This window comes from Lepisma saccharinum, chromosome 6 (assembly GCF_977018435.1).
Source record: "Lepisma saccharinum chromosome 6, izLepSacc3.1, whole genome shotgun sequence".
Lineage (NCBI taxonomy): Eukaryota > Metazoa > Arthropoda > Insecta > Zygentoma > Lepismatidae > Lepisma > Lepisma saccharinum.
The window spans coordinates 10,806,420-10,824,716 of NC_139234.1; the positions used below are offsets into that span (position 1 = coordinate 10,806,420).

At 36.7% G+C, this 18,297-nt stretch overlaps 1 protein-coding gene and 3 non-coding genes across 6 annotated transcripts in view; 1 reads left to right on the forward strand and 3 right to left on the reverse strand.

Annotated features, from left to right (window-relative positions):
• Nucleotides 1-111: 111 nt before the first annotated feature.
• On the reverse strand, nt 112-183 carry TRNAQ-UUG (transfer RNA glutamine (anticodon UUG)). The gene has a single exon. It is a non-coding gene; the product is annotated as a tRNA-Gln (tRNA).
• Nucleotides 184-269: 86 nt separating this feature from the next.
• TRNAQ-UUG (transfer RNA glutamine (anticodon UUG)) lies at nt 270-341 on the reverse strand. Its single transcript has one exon. It is a non-coding gene; the product is annotated as a tRNA-Gln (tRNA).
• A 3,541-nt stretch (nt 342-3,882) lies between these two features.
• Nucleotides 3,883-3,954, reverse strand: TRNAQ-UUG (transfer RNA glutamine (anticodon UUG)). Its single transcript has one exon. It is a non-coding gene; the product is annotated as a tRNA-Gln (tRNA).
• A 1,916-nt stretch (nt 3,955-5,870) lies between these two features.
• Nucleotides 5,871-18,297, forward strand: part of LOC145989233 (syntaxin-1A-like) — a 48,798-nt gene continuing 36,371 nt past the window's right edge. For 2 of the 3 annotated variants that reach the window (XM_083124542.1, XM_083124543.1), the window contains exons 1-5: nt 5,871-6,043; nt 8,754-8,849; nt 11,120-11,219; nt 13,951-14,025; nt 18,088-18,276. In XM_083124542.1, coding sequence (XP_082980668.1) covers nt 6,011-6,043; nt 8,754-8,849; nt 11,120-11,219; nt 13,951-14,025; nt 18,088-18,276 — 493 coding nt within the window. In that variant the 5' untranslated portion in view covers nt 5,871-6,010. Of the gene's footprint in view, nt 6,044-7,145; nt 7,345-8,753; nt 8,850-11,119; nt 11,220-13,950; nt 14,026-18,087; nt 18,277-18,297 lie in introns of those variants that run through there. The other variant, XM_083124544.1, reaches the window with a different exon arrangement.

Here is an 18,297-nt window from a genome sequence, read left to right on the forward strand (position 1 = left end):
GTGCTAACCATTACACCACGGGACCTCTATCATGTAGGAGTATCAGTTGCTTTTGAATATGTGAAACTCTTAATTCAATGTATTTTTTAAAAGCAAGAAAATTAACCTCTTAGGTTCCACCGAGATTTGAACTCGGATCACTGGATTCAAAGTCCAGAATGCTAACCATTACACCATGGGACCTCTATCATGTAGAAGGATCAGTTGCTTTTGGATATGTGAAACTCTTCTGTTCAATGTATTTTTAAAAGCAAGAAAATTAACCTCTTAGGTTCCACCGAGATTTGAACTCGGATCACTGGATTCAAAGTCCAGAGCGCTAACCATTACACCATGGGACCTCTATCATGTAGAAGGATCAGTTGTTTTTGAATATATGAAACTCTTAATTCAATGTATTTTTTAAAAGCAAGAAAATTAACCTCTTAGGTTCCACCGAGATTTGAAATCGGATCACTGGATTCAAAGTCCAGATTCTAACCATTACACCATGGGACCTCTATCATGTAGAAGGATCAGTTGCTTTTGGATATGTGAAACTCTTAATTCAATGTATTTCTTAAAATCAAGAAAATTAACCTCTTAGGTCCCACCGAGATTTGAAATCGGATCACTGGATTCAAAGTCCAGATTCTAACCATTACACCATGGGACCTCTATCATGTAGGAGGATCAGTTGTTTTTGAATATATGAAACTCTTAATTCAATGTATTTTTTAAAAGCAAGAAAATTAACCTCTTAGGTTCCACCGAGATTTGAAATCGGATCACTGGATTCAGAGTCCAGATTCTAACCATTACACCATGGGACCTCTATCATGTAGGAGCAGGCACGTATCCAGGAATTCCTTTCGGGGGGGGCTCAACACCGTTTTTTAAGGGGTATAGTAAGAACCTCACAATTGTATGTTTAAGACCAGTGGTGGCAATTGGGTTCCAAAACGGGGGGGAGGGGTGCGGAAGGCGTTAAAAGGAAAGTTTACTTTCTCTTGGTAGCCAAGGCTTAACATTAAGAGGCCATAATTTTGAAGCAGAAAAATAAAAAATGGGGAGCAACTATCCCTTAAATCGTTGCCACTGTAAGGCTATCATTTTAATCAGAACGTGAATTCGGAACATTTTTTACCACTCGACTCCTCTGTGCCGGAACCATCTCAGTATGTGGGTTTGTCCATTTCTTCTCATCAGGCATAAAATCATCTATGGTGTCTTTGAGTGTTTTTACGAAGCTGTTACACATGCACGGGATGGACAATCCACTCGACAACGCGAGATTCAAATTGTGGGCTGGGAACTGGACGCAGACAGCTCTCGAATATTTCTCTCTGATTCGAGCCTGAACACCACTAACGTGTCTTGTCCTCCCATTTTTTCAGCTCTTATAAAAGCCGAAACCCACCAAATTGTTCAGATTCAGGCCTTAGCACTCACAAGTGTTCAAAAATGCCTGTCACAGCTTCCGCTGTCTTGTTATATATCGGCCGAAACAAAGGAAGTCTTGTCGAATACAGGTGGATCACGAAACAATTAATGCATAATGAAAACCCTTCCGTTCCCAACACATCTAATGTTTCGTCTCCCAGTATGATCAAATGCTTACTCATTTATCTCCAGTGACGTGCCCAAGGGAGGGTTGGTGAGGTAATAACCCCATTTGACCCTACAGGTTTGAATATGATCCTTTAGGGTGCTGTCGTCTGCCTGCCTTCACACCTAACCTTAACAAGGCCCTAATTTTTCATCCTTGTGACTTGGATTTTCAAGACTTAGGAAGGTTTCAGACCGAAGGGACACGCGATACATGTCGATTGGAATGGGCCAATCAACAGCAACGTTTCACACCGTAGCGACACAAAAGGCCGCACAAACCTAATCTTCAGGCGACACGGTGTGAAATCTCCCTTATTAGGCCACTGTCATTGTCACCTTGAAGTAGTAGCTCTTGTTGACCACAGAAAAAATTATCCTCAACCGGTGATAATGCTCCTCAGTTTTCTTCTCTCTCCTATATTTTCTGTGCTTGTTCACTATACAGGCAACACCTTACGATTTGATATACACAGGACATGTACTATGTAGACATTTTAACGAAAAATCGGTTGAAGTCAGGGATGACTAGGTGGCTCAGTTGGCAGAGCCCTGATTTGGGTCCTGGTAGAGCCTGCAATTTCCGCCTAAAATGTCTACATATGCAACATCTTCTTGCTTTCTCTTCTCGACATTCATAAAATTTTCGGCTGTCTCTTTATGGTAGTTAAGTGTTTGAATGTGTTTCGAACCCAGTAGGCTTAAACAAAAGTATTTTTTTAAATCATGAAATTCTCAGACTGCATATACGAAATTTAGTTCTAGCAAAACTAAATCATCACTCAAAACTTTGATTTTCAGTTGATCTATGCAGTTTATTTCTGTTTTAATATCCGGTACTGATGAAATATTCACTTTAGAGAGAGAGAGAGAGAGAGAAAGAGAGAGAGGCCTTGATCTCTTCGGCCCTCGAACCGAGCTAGCACTACTCTGAGGCCCCGGAAGTTCTGCTGTCGTCAATGTCTTCATTTTCGAATCACTATATCTTATAAAGCAACCAGAGGACGCTGACTGATCTGATCACCAATCGACTGTATGAATTGTCACACTTACCTCTGAAATCTCATTAACCGATTCTTTGTACAGATCAATCGAAAAATCGAATCGGCGTATTTATATCCTCATTATCTTGTAGAACGTTCCGCAGATAAAACGATTCGTTAATATCGCCAGTAATTGACTCCTTCTCTCATTCAAGAACGAACCCTCTCCCGCCTTCGAGAGATTAGAAATTACAACGAATCGCCCTACGTGTGGCTCTACCTTTGTTGTGCAGCTTCCAAATGCTGACAAGTCTCTACATAGTCCTCAAGTGCGCTGAAACAACACCGAAAGCGCAAGGAAAGTGTACGTGCAATATTACCAACAACAGGGTTATAGAACATTCTCCGTCTTGCCTCGATACTTGTCTATCTCCTTAAATCATCGTCACGTTATTCAAAAAGCCAAAAACCTAATTTTATCTAGTGTAAAATAAAAAAAATCCTGGGGGGGCTCGAGCCACATCAACCCCACCTTGGATACGTGCTATTAACAATAACAGGGTTATAGAACATTCTCCATCTTGTCTCGATAATTATTTCTCCCAAATTATCATGACATTATTCAAGAAGCCAAAATCCTAATTTTATCTAGTGTAAACAGAAAAAAAATCCTGAAGGGGGGCTCAAGCCTCCTGATTCCCACCTTGGATACGTGCTATTGACAATAATAGGGTTATAGAACACTCTCCGTCTTCTCTCGATAATTATTTCTCTCAGATTTATAAATTTATTATCTTCACATTATTAAAGACGCCAAAAATCTAATTTTATCTAGTGTAAATTTAAAAATTTCCTGAGGGGGGGGGGCTCAAGCTATTAATAATAACAGGGGTATAAAACATGCTCCGTCTTGCCTCGATAATTATCTCTCTCCTTACATTATTTTCACATTATTTAAGAAGCGAAAAACCTAATTTTATCTAACGTAAAGTGAAAAATTTCCTTGGGAGAGGGTCGAGCCCCTGTGACCCATCTTGGATACGTGCTATTATCAATAACAGGGTTACGGAACATTCTCAGTCTTGCCTCGATAATTATTTCTTTCCTTAAATTATTGTCACATTATTTTATTTCACACCACAAGAAACAAAAAAAACTCATTTTATCTAGTGTAAACCTAAAACTTTCGGGGGGGCTCGAGCCCCCTAAGCCCCCCCTCTGGATACGTGCCTGTGTAGGAGGATCAGTTGTTTTTGAATATATGAAACTCTTAATTCAATGTATTTTTTAAAAGCAAGAAAATTAACCTCTTAGGTCCCACCGAGATTTGAACTCGGATTGCTGGATTCAAAGTCCAAGGTGCTAACCATTACACCATGGGACCTCTATCATGTAGAAGGATCAGTTGCTTTTGAATATCTGAAACTCTTATGTTTAATGTATTTTAAAAAGGAAGAAAATTTTCCTCTTAGGTTCCCACCGAGATTTGAACTCAGTTTCGCTGGTTTATTTTCTTGCTTTTTAAAATACATTGAACATTAAGAGTTTCAGAGATTCAGAAGCAACTGATCATACTCCATGATAGGTTCCATGGTATAATTGTTAGCTTAACGTGGAAAACGGTGTTTGCATTAATTTGGCACTTTCAGCGTTTACCAATTTTAGTCTTCAATTTATTTTATCTTAGTAGACACAAGTTGAGTATGAATTGAAGACTAAAATTGGTAAACGCTGTAAGTGCCACGATAATTCAAACACCGTTTTCCACGTTAAATTGTAAAAGTTGCCCTCTAAGTAATTCAAACGGCGTGTAAGGAGGTCACTAGTGTGCACGTTATTACGGGCTGATGTGCGGAACGATGCGATTTCCCAACACTTTCGCTTTTGGCACTTACAACGTTTATCACCTTTAGTCCTCAATTTTCGTATTAGGTCCACTTTTATGCACAGATAGACTAATTGGGACTGAACCTACAGTTTAAAGGGGGATCCGAAGCACTATGTGCTTCCACCGGGTCTGAGTAGACAAGGCTTAGCATTAAGAGGCCATACAGCAGGAGTAACAGTGGAAATAGAGAGAGGGGGCAATTGCCCTCCATGACCCCCCCCATTCACCGCCACTGCTGGTAGCCTTGCATGAATGGTTATATAACTAAACGTACCCAACATCGCAGACTGCAGACTTCTGGAAGCTGACTTTCTACACAACAGACACATGCAAGGATTAAATTGAAATTTATACAAGTTTAAAAAATCTTCGATGTTTTACGTAGCTTTTTATGGGTTCACATTTAAAAAAAATCGTGGCTCGAGGTGGGGACATGGCCCCTCCCCTGGGTACGGGCCTGCCTTCTCCCCACAAACATATATATAAATTATACGATCTACATATTTATAATGTTATTAAAAGTAAAAATAAATCACTAAATTAAATTACTAAATTAAAAATTTATTATTATTATTATCAATTACCCAAAAATAAATAAATTTGTTACTTTTAAATATATCAGATATTATAAAGTAGCAAACTACGTCCTTTACTAACTGGTTAAAGATCTTAATAAATTATGAAATAGTTGAAGTGGTTTTATTATGTGCAAGCTTTTATTAAGTTTCTGCTTTATGTTGATATAAACCAATTAGATTTCATAGTAATTATTGTTTTGCATTCTTGTTTCACTTTTATTGTGCGTATTGATGTAGATTTGTTCATGATCTCTTGAGAGAGAAAAAACATTGAACACTCACAACTACACTAATTTGTGTATGTATTCGATATTATTCTTAGTACATTATATTTGAAATTAAAAGTAATTGTTTATCTTTTGTTTGTTGTAACAAGAACTCTTCCCCCCGAAATTTTTTTGGTGGGGGGGATTTTTGAGGCCAAGATTGTTGGTGGGGGAAATACCCCCGTCCCCCCAGGATTTCACATCCTGTCATTAGGTAAAACTGACGGAAAAGCAATTTTATTTTTGATTCACATACATTTCTTTCGTAATATACAACATTTTTCATCAAAATATTAATACCCACCTGTTACACTCTATTAGAGAAGTTACCTTGTAACAAGAAAATATTGTGTCATAGGCTTTTCCATTGGGCACAGCACAGCCACATGGGGAAGTTTTCCCACTCATACTGTACTTCCAGCAAATACACCAACAGGGTTCAGATTAGCGTGCTGTAGGCTTACCTCATCAAATGTGATTTAATATAGCTTCTCACGCAAGTTATCGGATGGCAACACTTTTGTTGGTGTCCAAGCGGCGTTGCCACATAGCAGACGCGCATGTGAGATGTGGAGAAGTGTACAGACGTGTCGTGTAGTGCCTCCCGATTTTTAGACCCCGGAATCTGGCAACCCTAATTAAGATTAGTGAATGGGATTTGTATGTAGGTAAAGCAGAATATACAGAGTGTAAAATCAAGGACAAAAGATGACGAAGGATCGTTTAGCAGACCTAAAAGCGGTGAGTATATCCAGCAATTACGTGAAAGCCTTGTTGGATACGGCATGTTGCTCTTTCACGGTTATATTTGCGATCATCTGGACCCCATGGCTTAAACTATTGATCTAAACCAATGTATATGTTTCATTTTATGTAAAGTAACATTGTGGGGGGATTCTACATCCCCACAAGCTTCTATATGAGAGTATATTTCTCACGTCTGAGGAATCGTGCGGCATGGCGAATCTCGCAGACGACGGAACAACCGCAAATGCAGTTTTCAGTGTTTTCAGCTCCGATTTTATTTCACCAAATCCTAGACACAACCAATATCGTGTAGGGTTCAAATATTTTTTCCTTTTTTGAACGGATAACGTTTGTAGTTGCCGAACAAACACGAAACTAAAACTTAAGTGCAAAAGGAGAAGCAACAGAAGGTTCTGTCGCGAATTCTGACCCAATTTTGAACCGGGTGAAACTACACTAAAATAGTCTCGGTGGAACATGCATTAAAAAAAGCTGTAGCGTATCCAGTGTGAAACATTGATTGATGTAAATAGTAGGTTCGCGTGACAGGAGTCACGCAGTTTGATTTGTCGAAGCTTTCGCTAAGAGTTTAGGCGCCGAAAAATCTACCAGAATAAAATCCCACTGATTATCAAAATGGGCGTGCTATCGCCAGCTCAGATGCTACTCAATGATGTGAAGGAGTATTCTTTACCTTCCGTGTTACCTACGAGATGTAGTTGTAAACATATATTATGATAATTGATAATATAAGGTTCTCATGGGGCGAAATACGATCAGAAGTCAACGCCCTACATGGCCGACCACAACTAATATTTGATGCGACTGGGAATCGAAGGGTGGGTCCTTTCACGCCATCTGACACAGAGACGTTGCCATGACTACGCCCGTAATCGTTCAAAGGAATTCACTCCGAATTACCCGTTTAGTTGCGTTAAAGTAATTGATATTCGAAATATTGAAATATATGAAAGAAATACGAGAAAATATAGATTTAGTTATGATTTTATTTCTTCCGTAGATTCGTGTGATGTATTTTTTGAACCTACTGTGTGCTACTTGCGATTTCTGCTGAAAATTAGATTCAGTGTTCGAAATGTAGTGGAACAGAATTTGCAGCACAAAATCTGTCCCACTTAAAATGCACATTAATTTAATATTTTCTGAGGGATAGATACCGGCAGTTGTTTGGAATCATTTTGGATGTGCGGAAATGTGCCGTTTGCTAGAAAGAGGTTGGAAGGATAGGGGAAACGCACAGTTGTATAAGCTGGCCTTCAGTAAAGCTTGGAGAGGTATGTTTGCCACTCATTCCCACAGAAACAAACTTATGTATGTATGTGTGTGTGTGTGTACAGGCATGTAATGATGAATGCAGGCGGGGGAGGTGTGTAATCCTAGGAATGTTGTCCAGCAACCCACCCCCTAAATTTAGAACCACAAATGCTGTAACCAAGAGTAAGGTTTTATATTTCAAATAAAATTTCATGGTATTATTTATTGCATATTATATTAACCTCACACATGCCATTTCTGTGCCATATTAAGTTTTCATTTATTTATAGTAGTATATATTTATATTAGTTAATCCTATTCTTAATGTGGTCTATATCCCAACAAGCAGAGGTACTTAAAATATGAAACCAATTGTAATCTGCATGCAAAGTTTTGAAAAAATGGAGCTCTTTGTTTTAAATTTTGAAATATAATTTTCTCTAAGCTACGGAAAAATTTGGGAGCCCAGTAGGGAGTTACGGGAGCCAGTGTCCCCCCCATTCTCTTGAAGACGACCTTGTTCTTAGGCATAAATTATTATTGATATAGTGGTAAGTATAATAGATGTACTATATGTGTAGGCACACTCAGGAATTTTTAAAGGAGTTTAACTGCCCCCAAAAGAAAACTGAATGCCATTATGAATGGAGAAATGGAGTGAAATAATTATTTTGCTGTATTTTCTTCTTGGATATAAAGTGCAAAGGAGGGTTGTAACCTTCTATACCCAGTGCTCAAAGTGAAAATTGTTAGGCAGGGGATGTTTGATTGTGCCTTGGAGCTAGTTTAGTGGATGCTCCCTTATTTTAGCATTGGGGAAGCTGGGGGGATGCTTTGCGAAATTTTACGTTGCTGGATGATTAATTTAAGGTAGATTCAACATTTTCTGATGAAGCCAGGTAGCTGTTTGCCTCAAAAAATCATTGAATTACAGGCCAAAGGGAACAAGAAATTTAGGAAGATCATATAACCGAAGAGTGATCAATTTTGCATTCGCAGAATGGACTTTGGTTACCCAAACCTGCAAAAGGAAGAACTGATTATTGTACATTAATTAAGTTCACTGTCAGCAAAATTCGTCTACATATGTTATTTGTCTACAAACTGTCCATTCAATTCTATGGCCTCGAGTCATCATGCAATTAGGTCAAGTATGCTGCTTTCTATGTTACCAACAATGCTTTCATCTTCAAACCTTGCCTTGCGCATTGTGTCCTTCATTGAGCTGAACAGATAGAAATCTGATGGGGTAAGATCCAGGCTGTAGGGTAGATGGGGAAACACAGTCCAACCAAGTTTAGCGACTGCTTCCATATCTTTCTGCTCTGCAAGCTACTCTGTGTAATACAGCCAATAGAATTAATTATTTTTAGGAAGTAACTGTTATTGCACTACTCGCATTGCAAGTGATTAATTTCCATATTTGCAGGGTCACAGTGATGAGGAGGAGGAAGATGAGTTTGATCTTGATTATGTGGCCCTTAATGTGGAAAGGGATGAGCATATGGAGCAGTTCTTGTCGGAGGTGAGTGCACACAGTATTACATTTTATGATTTATGTGTGATGTCTATGTGGTTACTGGACGACTATAAAAAGATTACAGTCTAAAAGGTATAGGGCTCTAAGACAATCATTCACAGTAAATACTACACATTACTAGTAAGTAAATGTTAAAAAATAATGTGAAATTGACATAAGTTCAAAAATAGTTAACTTTTAATTATTGATTCCAAAACTCCCGAAATTATAATCAGTGACGTTACTATATTTTTTTTAAGTAGGACTGAGGTAATTCAAGGCAGATTGATTTAAGTCACTTTAAAGAAATAATTTATGGAATAATGTACATGAGTAGTTTGTAGATATCAGAATACTTTTGGTGAAAGTACATTAATCTTGTAATCATTCAGTGGTGTTTATTAGGCTCTTAGATATCTAAGTATATACTCCCAACATTTTCAAAGAAAAAGCATGGGAACAAGATATGTGTACTGATGGGGAGAAGCTCATAGGAAATGTATTATATAAACAGTAAACACAGTTACATTTATCTTGATTTAAAATTCATTAATTTTTATAAGCAAAAATTTTGTGTAGAATAATGTACAAAATACTAATCATGTTAAACCGTGAATAGTGTCATTAATTATATCATTAAGCTGTAAATAAACATGACAACTAATATTTTGAAAACTATCAATCAAAAAATCACCAAAATTCAGACACAAAGACTATAAAAAATATTTTAAGTTACAATATCCAAAATGTTTTATTTTCACTAGAAGAAAAGTTACTGAAATTATTATAGTTTCATTAACACACTTTTCCAAAGTAGGTTTACATAACACAGTACCAGAAACAGAAAAATGTATATTTACATATAATTTTTTATTTGCTTTAATCAAACTGTTCAAACATTTTACAGGACCATTTACCAGAAATAGCCTTTCTACATAAAAAAATATACCTATATGTATGGTGCCGAAAACGTACAAGCAATTTTTTTAAAATAAATATGATTTAAATTTAAATTAAAAAATCATCAAAATGATTTAGTTTTTTTAAAATGAAAATCATGATTTTTATCCATCTGGGGTGATACTGATGCTGATGTATTGGTATCAGTATCGGCTAATAAAAGTGGAATTAGTATCAGGAAGTATCAGGTGGAATTTATTTACCTCTACCAGCTGAGAGATTTCCGGCATTTTGATCTTTTTGTGGGGTCTGCCAAAATGCTACACAACACTTTTATGGAATCTAATTATCTTGAAAATTATCCAAGACTCAAAGTTTTATTTGATTTTGAATTAATATTGTGTGAAAAAGGGATTTTGTGATTACATAACATATATTTTAATATTCTCATGTAATTTTAGAATATTTTAAAGAAAAACTCTGGGTAAATTGATGCATATAAATGGAATGGAATACTTACACACCAAAATTAATAATGTTTTGAACAACTTTTGTTACAATTTTTATGCATTAGTATTGGTGGGAATAGGTAAAAGCATTGGCATCAGTAAGGGTATTGGTTCGAAGTGGTATCAGCCAAGCCCTAGTTTTAAGCATACTTCTGCAAGGAGCCATTTTATTATTTTTTCTCAATTTCTCTAATTTTCTGTTACTGTGAGAGACATATCTTCCTTCCTGGGTTCGATACCTGCTGGAGGCACATAGTGGTTCTGATCACACTTTAAACTGTAGGTCCAGTCTCTATTGACCTATCTGTGCACAAAGTGGACTTAAAACACAAACTCAAGACATATTTTCTTAATGTAACTTGTGTGATTGTCAAAATGTAGGGCATTTACAATGATTTTCAAATTTGTCTTGTACTACAAACATGCAAGATATGTCCAGGGGGAAAAAAAATAGGACATCTGGTAACCATACCCTAGGTATATCAGTACCAAGTCAAAAATTCTCTTGTGCAATAAAATGTTATTTTAAAATATATTGGTGTATTCAGATTGTATTGCTGACCATACCAATATTTAAAATTGAGTTCTATTTCCATGTACCGTAATTATATACTGTGGTTACCAGGATGGGAGGGCTTGTCAGGGCTATAATGGAAGATATGAATATAAGAGCATGATATGTTTCTGATGTCTTATTAAATATCCATTGTCCATTAGGAGTTACTACTCCAAGTGAGTTCCATTCCACCAAACACAATTCCATATACCAGAGAAAGGGTATCATTATTCACTAGACACGGAAGTGATGTTTCAATTTGTAAACATTTTGTAATTTTGCAACTTACACAATACTTGTAAATATTACAGGTGGAAGAGATACGGGAAATGATACAAAGGCTCCAACAATATGTGGAAGACGTGAAGAGAAAACACAGCGACATTTTGTCAGCTCCTCAGACAGACGAGAGTAAGGAAAATTTGATTATTAAGCTTAAGTAATAAAGGCGTGAAGTTGGCTTTTATGTTAAGTACACTTTATAAGAAGTTATTAAAAATGGTGTATAAATCAGAGTGTCTACCAGTCTGGAGAACCTGGAAATGTCAGGGGAATTGACTGTTTCTGGAAAAAGTCAACATTTTTGTAGTAATGCACTAAAAGTGGGTTTTTGAACAAAGAAAGGAAGACAAGCAAGAAATTAAAGATTGTTGTTGACAAACTATACTCCAGTTTAGTATACTAATTATTATCAGTTGTTGCAGTAAGAATTGTATGATAATTTTGCACTATTTTCATGTATAAATCTGCTACAATTTGTGGTTATTGAAATTCACTACTTTCTTGTTGCAAGTTTTGGTGGGTGTTTGGTAGATGGTTATTAGGGTTAATATGTATGTTACTAAATTTTTCTCTAATTATGTATTATTTATGGAATAATTTATAATTTTTTCTGAAAAAAAATTCTTTTTAACCTTTAGTCCAAGACAAGTATCACATAAAAACTTGCCCCTGATGCTTACTTTCCCCCCCTATCCAACCGTCAGTTCCTGTTGAGTTTTACTTGTCATGGTTACCTTTACATTAATTCATTCATTGTTTTCTGCACAGGAGCAGGTCTTTCCTTCAACCTCCATGCTGTTCGATCTTCAGCTCTTCGCTTTGTAGGAGTGTAGGAAACATTTATTTTGATGTCGTCAATCATTTGGAATCTTTTTCTTCCCCGGATGTTCTTACCATTGACCATTCCTTCAATAGCTTCCTTTAGGATACAGTTTCTTCTCATCTAGTGACCCAACCAGCATTGATCTTTTCCCCCCAACTCTTTCTAGCAGTGTTTCATTTCTCACTTTCTCTGTCCATTTCACCCGCTCCATTCGTCTCCACAGCCACATTTCCAGAGCTTCCAGTCACTTTTTCTCACTTCTTCTCAGTGTCCATGTTTCCACACCATACAAAGCATTTCATTAGTCTTTTCCTCAGTTCTTTGTTCATAGATCCACAGAAAATATTTTTCTTTCTATTGAAGGCTTCCTTCGCCATTGCTATTCTTATTTTTATTTCTTGGCTGCATTTCATATCACTGCTTATGATGCATCCAAGATATTTAAAGCTTGACCGATTCTCTTACCTCTGATTCTCACTTTTGCCTTCCTCTGTTTTCTTCCGATCACCATGGCTTTCGTCTTATTCACATTTATTTTCATCCCGAACTGTTCACATAGTGTTTGATTCTTTCATTTTCTGCCAACAGGGCCATGTCATCTGCAAATCTTATATAAGACATTTTCCTTCCTCCTAGTGCTACCCTTATCTTGATATGGAAACAGTTTTTGACTATTTCTTCTAACTAGATGTTGAATAATGTAGGGGAAAGGCAGCAGCCTTGTCGTGCCCCTCTTCCAATTTCACTTTTACACGTTGTTTCATATGTAGGTTGCAGACAAGCCTCTTCCTTCCAATCTACATCAATATTCTTCAGGATCCCTCACAGCCTGGTCCAGTTCACTCTATCGAAGGCTTTATCAAAGTTCACAAATGCTACAAATATTTCTTTACCTTTTTCCAGGTCTCTTTCTCCAAGTTTTCTCAGTAGTCCTATGGCATATCTTTCACCTCTTTCCTTTCTAAAACCATTCTTCCTCTATCTCTCTGTTTATTTTAGAGTATAGGCATCGGAGTAAGTATTGGTTAGGTTAGGGATTCTAAGTGCGAGTGTTTAGCTACAGTATTGTGATTTTCTTCCAGACACGTTCATGTACGCTAATTGCTGTAATGATTTGGTCTGGATAATTTTGATTCTTGGTCTGGAAAGCCTGGAAAAGTCAGGGAATTTTGTTTTTACGAAATTGTAGACACCCTGATAAATGTATGTGGATGGGGTAATTACAGTTTTAATATTGCATAGGCGATGTTCATTATTTTGTGTATTTCAAATGTAATTAATTTTTCTGATTAATTTCGAAGCACACTGCCTTCATCAACAAAGGTTAAGGGATCTGGGATGCACTAACCTCAGATTATATTCACCATTTTAGCCCCAAAATGTCATTTTACATTCAACTTTTGATCCTGAAATGTGGTCAGTTTTTGTACTGAAATCTTGATATTTTATTCATAAATATATGTTCTGATTGTCATAACTCATGAGCTATTTCAATGTAGTTTCAATTGCAGTTTGTAAGTATTTTATCTTTTACAAATTCACTATAATATAAATTTAACAACAATTTATGAACAACATTTTTAGTTCCACCTCCAAGAGCAAGCATAAATTATTTTCAGATATTGAGTCACTAAAAATTTGCATTCCAATCCAAGGTAGTGAAGCTTTATCAAAATGATGAATAAATTCTAACTTCAGTTTATCACAGCAAATGTCATATTTTTAAACAGCTTGAATATGTCAGGCGATTACTTCATATAGTACAAGCCCGACCCTGTGGCTGAGTGGTTAGCACATCGCGCTGCAACGCCAAGGGTCCCGGGTTCGAATCCCGGTCGGGCTTTGTTGTTTGTGTGAATGTCCATTCATCAATTTCATCATTTCATCACTCATCCCCATCTTCGCAAATTAGCCAAGAGGCTCAAAACGCGAAGTAAAATAAACAATCAATCAATCAATCAATTCATATAGTACAAATAAGTGAACTTCTGTATGTAAGTAGTGTATTGAAGTAATTTATTTTTCTGCACATTTCAGAGGTGAAGCATGAATTGGAGGATCTTATGGATGAAATCAAGAAAACTGCCAACAAAGTCCGTGGAAAGCTAAAATGTAAGATTTTTCAATGTTGATTATGTTTGTGCATTAGTCGCATCAGTCTTAAACTGATAGGTTTCTTTTACGTATGACTGTAAACAATATCATGTATATATTCAGATAATTCCCCTCCAGTGTGAAGAATTGTAGTCTGGATTTTTTTTTTTATACTTACATTGATTACTAACTATTACAGTCCTGTTATGATACCCAGTTAAGATGCACAATTTTTATATCGTACTTCTACATTGGATCTGTTTTCTGTTGCCTCATTAACATATTTCTTGAGTAAATTAATACGTACTATCAATTTAGCAAATAATTAGGACTAATTTTTGACGAAAGTTATTTATTCAGTACTTACTTAATTGCACTGATTATTGTCATTAGTCAGTAGTGAACAAATATTCCTTTGCTGACTCATTGTTTGTGTTTCAGCAATGGAATATTTGCTGAATATAATATGCACAGAATGACATACCTCACATTGACAGAAATCATTGGAGGTTTAATATCAGTTTCCATGAAAATGAGATACAGAGAAGAGAAGAAAATATAGAGCATTGTTTCAGCAATTACCTTGGCTACTGAAATTTCACAAAAATTAGAAATTGTGACATATGGGATGTAGTACAAGCAAATTGTTGCCTCATTTAATTATTTGCAATATATTTTATTCATGTACTTTGTGATGAATATTGAATATATGTTAGATATTACATATTTCAATTTTGTGTTTTTTTTGTCTAACATTTTATCATATTTGTTAACAAAGTATGTCTTCTTAGCTGTGTCTGAAGTGAGGGCAGTTTGGGAGGAAAGTATCACCCCAGTTAGCAAAATTTTTGCAAAGCATCCACCTCAACTATCTTATTTTTCACCATGTTAAACTATAGGCTCATCCTTCCAGCTCGATCAAACAACCTTGATCAGCTAACAATTTCCACTTCAAGTGCTGGTTCCCAAAGTAATATTAAAAATTCTAACCATTCGATGATGTTTCTGTGTAAATACATGCCATATCACACTATCCTTGTTTGTTTAAATAGCTTAATTCTAATGTTTTTATGCTCAATTATTTGTCCTAATTATATTTCAAAACATAATTAGGTGCGAGGGGGGTGAAGATATCTCATAAAACTCTTTAGATGTGTCCCTTCTCATTGTTATTTTCTTTTTGCTTAAAGACAGATATATATATATATATATATATTATTTGATTTTTATATATATATATATATATACATATGCTTCGTAGAAATTTTCAGCGAAAAATGCAGGCTCGACCAGGACACAAACCCGGGTCTCTGGTTGAGTTTTAAATTTTCGCTGAAAATTTCTACGCAGTACATCTCCTGTGTGCCTATCTACAAGGTATATGCTTGTTTCGTATTTTTTCAAGTTTCATCTTCATAGTAGAATTCTATGCCATTTTGCAAGCATAACGGAACTTTCAGATTTAAGCAATGAGTGACACTTGTCACTTTCAAATGAACCTTCAGAAATAATTATTACCTTTCATACTGAGTGACATGACAAGCTGCACTTGTCAATCGAACTGGGTCTTTTTCTCAATTACTTGCTTTCATTGTGTTGCTTTAGTGTGTTGGTCACACATGCAGACTGGAGGGGAAAGTGTCTCTTCTGGCTGGTGTGTACAATTTGTAACAATGTTACTTACTTCAGTGTGAAATCCTCATATCATATCTTACTTTGGTCTGAAAACTCCCTTAGGGTATTATAAAGATGTTTTCTCATGATATCAGCCAGGTGAATTGCGGATAGGCTTCCGAGCCTTCACGAGCTAACGTCACTCTCATCTTCAGGGATTGAAGTGACGTTAGCTCTCAAAATCTCGGAAGCCTATCCAGAAATCACTTGGCTGATATCCTGACAAAACGTCTTTATTATTTGCTGCCAGGAAAGCTTCAAAATTATTTCCCATAGGGTATGTTTGTATAGAACACAATAATGTGTCAAAAGCTATAACATTTGCAATCCTCTTTTCAATATCTATCCCTGTTTCGCATTTTGAAAACTATTGTAAAATATGTATAGAATTAATTTAAACCATTTTACTTAAAAAAATATCTAATATTAACTATACCCTGATGAAATTTTGCAATAGAGAATTACATCTTGAAAATTTTCAGATTTTTCAATTTTCCAAGGAAATTCTCAAATTTGAGCTCAGTTGCACAGACATGGGGTTAGAAGTTTAATTACAGTTTTAATACATTATACTACCTACAACTTTTTGTCACATACTCCTACATTCTATTACAAAAGCCTACTTTTGTCCCACTTTAATATACATTTTTCACAGTTTTTTGATGTGATAACTTTGAAAGTAATTTTATAGATCTAATTAAAATTTCATGGAAAATTCACCAAAAGAACTTTGAATTATGTCTGTTAAAATTATGGTGCAAATTCGAAAGGTTTCAGTAATCTAGCCATTGTAGTTGAAAGGTCTCAGGTATGGCAACACTGCTTTAATCCATAAACATATTGTTCCTAGACGAGCATCCTATTCTACAGTTAATGATCTGGAGTTTCGTGTTGGAATTGTTACATGAGCTTTAAAATGTGTTGAATTAATTAGATTGCTGCCATGATAGGAGGGGAAAATTCACCATATACAAGACTTTTTTTAAAATTAAAACAACATCTCAGAATCATGATCCATCCCATAAGTACCAGGTAACCAAGAAAGTTCATGCGGTTTTTACAACTGCCCGTAGTTTTCATGGGGTAGTACGCAGTTCAGCTGCCAGGGGTACATGTATGTGTGATTGGCGGAAAGCTCATTCCTTGGCACGTCGGCTAACGTAGATAACAGGTCGCAGTCGATAGTTCAAGAGCAAGTATTCGCAGTGAACCATGGCTGTGTCGAATGCAGTAATCAGGGTGTGTTTACTGTATGAGTTCAAATTGGGCACAAAAGGAGCGGAAGCAGCAAGAAAAATATGTGCAGCGTTTGGAGAAGGTACAATTAGTGAACGGACAGCGCAAAAGTGGTTTCAGACCTTCTCGAGTGGCGATGAGACACTGGCAGACAAACCTCGATCAGGCAGACCGAAATCTCTCAATGTGGACCAACTGAAGGCAGCAATTGAAGAGGATTCAAGTCAAACGTGTCAAGAACTCGCTCAACGATTTGCGGTAAGTGCTGAAACAATTTGTGTGCACTTGCATGAGCTTGGCAAATCATGGAATCTGAGTAAGTGGGTCCCGCACGAGCTGACTGCTGCGAACAGTCTCCAACGACTGAACATTTGCGCTTCCTTGCTCACTAGGAACAACAACTGCCCAATTTTGGACTGCATTTTGATGTGTGATGAAAAGTGGGTAATGTATGATAACAAGAAACGCTCATACCATTGGTTATCGTCAAATGACACCATACCTTTAACTGCAAAACCTGCTCTTCATCAGCGGAAGGTGCTGCTGTGTGTCTGGTGGACTACGGCTGGGATTGTGCATTATGAGTTCTTGGAAAGTGGTAAAACCATCAACAAAGAGGTGTACTTCGCGCAATTGCAAAGAGTGGCCGAACAGCTTGCAAAAAACAACCTGCATTAGTGAATAGGAAGCGTGTTCTTTTCCACCAAGACAACGCTAAACCGCATACAGCAAAGATGACCCTGGAGGTGATTTCTTCTCTCGGCTGGGAACTTCTGCCACATCCAGCGTATTCACCCGACATCGCTCCATCAGACTACCATCTTTTTTTGTCTATGGACAACCATATGCGCAATCAACATTTCCAAACTCGCGAGGAGGTTGAAAACGCGGTGGTGCAGTTTTTTGCGGCCCTACACAAAGACTTTTTCAAATATGGCATCTACAGGCTTGTACAAAGATGGGAGAAGGTTGTAGAAGCGGATGGTGGATATTTTGCAGAATAAATATAAGGTAAACACATTTGTTTTGGACCTTTTCTTCTTTGTACTAAAACCGCATGAACTTTCTTGGTTACCTGGTATTATATATTAAGATGAGAAGTGGCTGGGAAAAATGGCAGCCATAGTTATGCAAGAAATTTTTGACACATTTTTGTCCTCTTTCTTCCAGCCATTGAGAGGAACATTGAGGAACGGGAGGAAGATGACAGCGAACGAGGCTCTGCAGATCTACGGATAAGGAAGACCCAGCACTCAACACTGTCAAGGAAGTTTGTGGATGTGATGACCGAGTACAACGGTGCACAGACTGACTATAGGGATCGCTGCAAAGCAAGGATACAAAGGCAACTGGAAATAAGTGAGTAGCATTGTTTTGTTC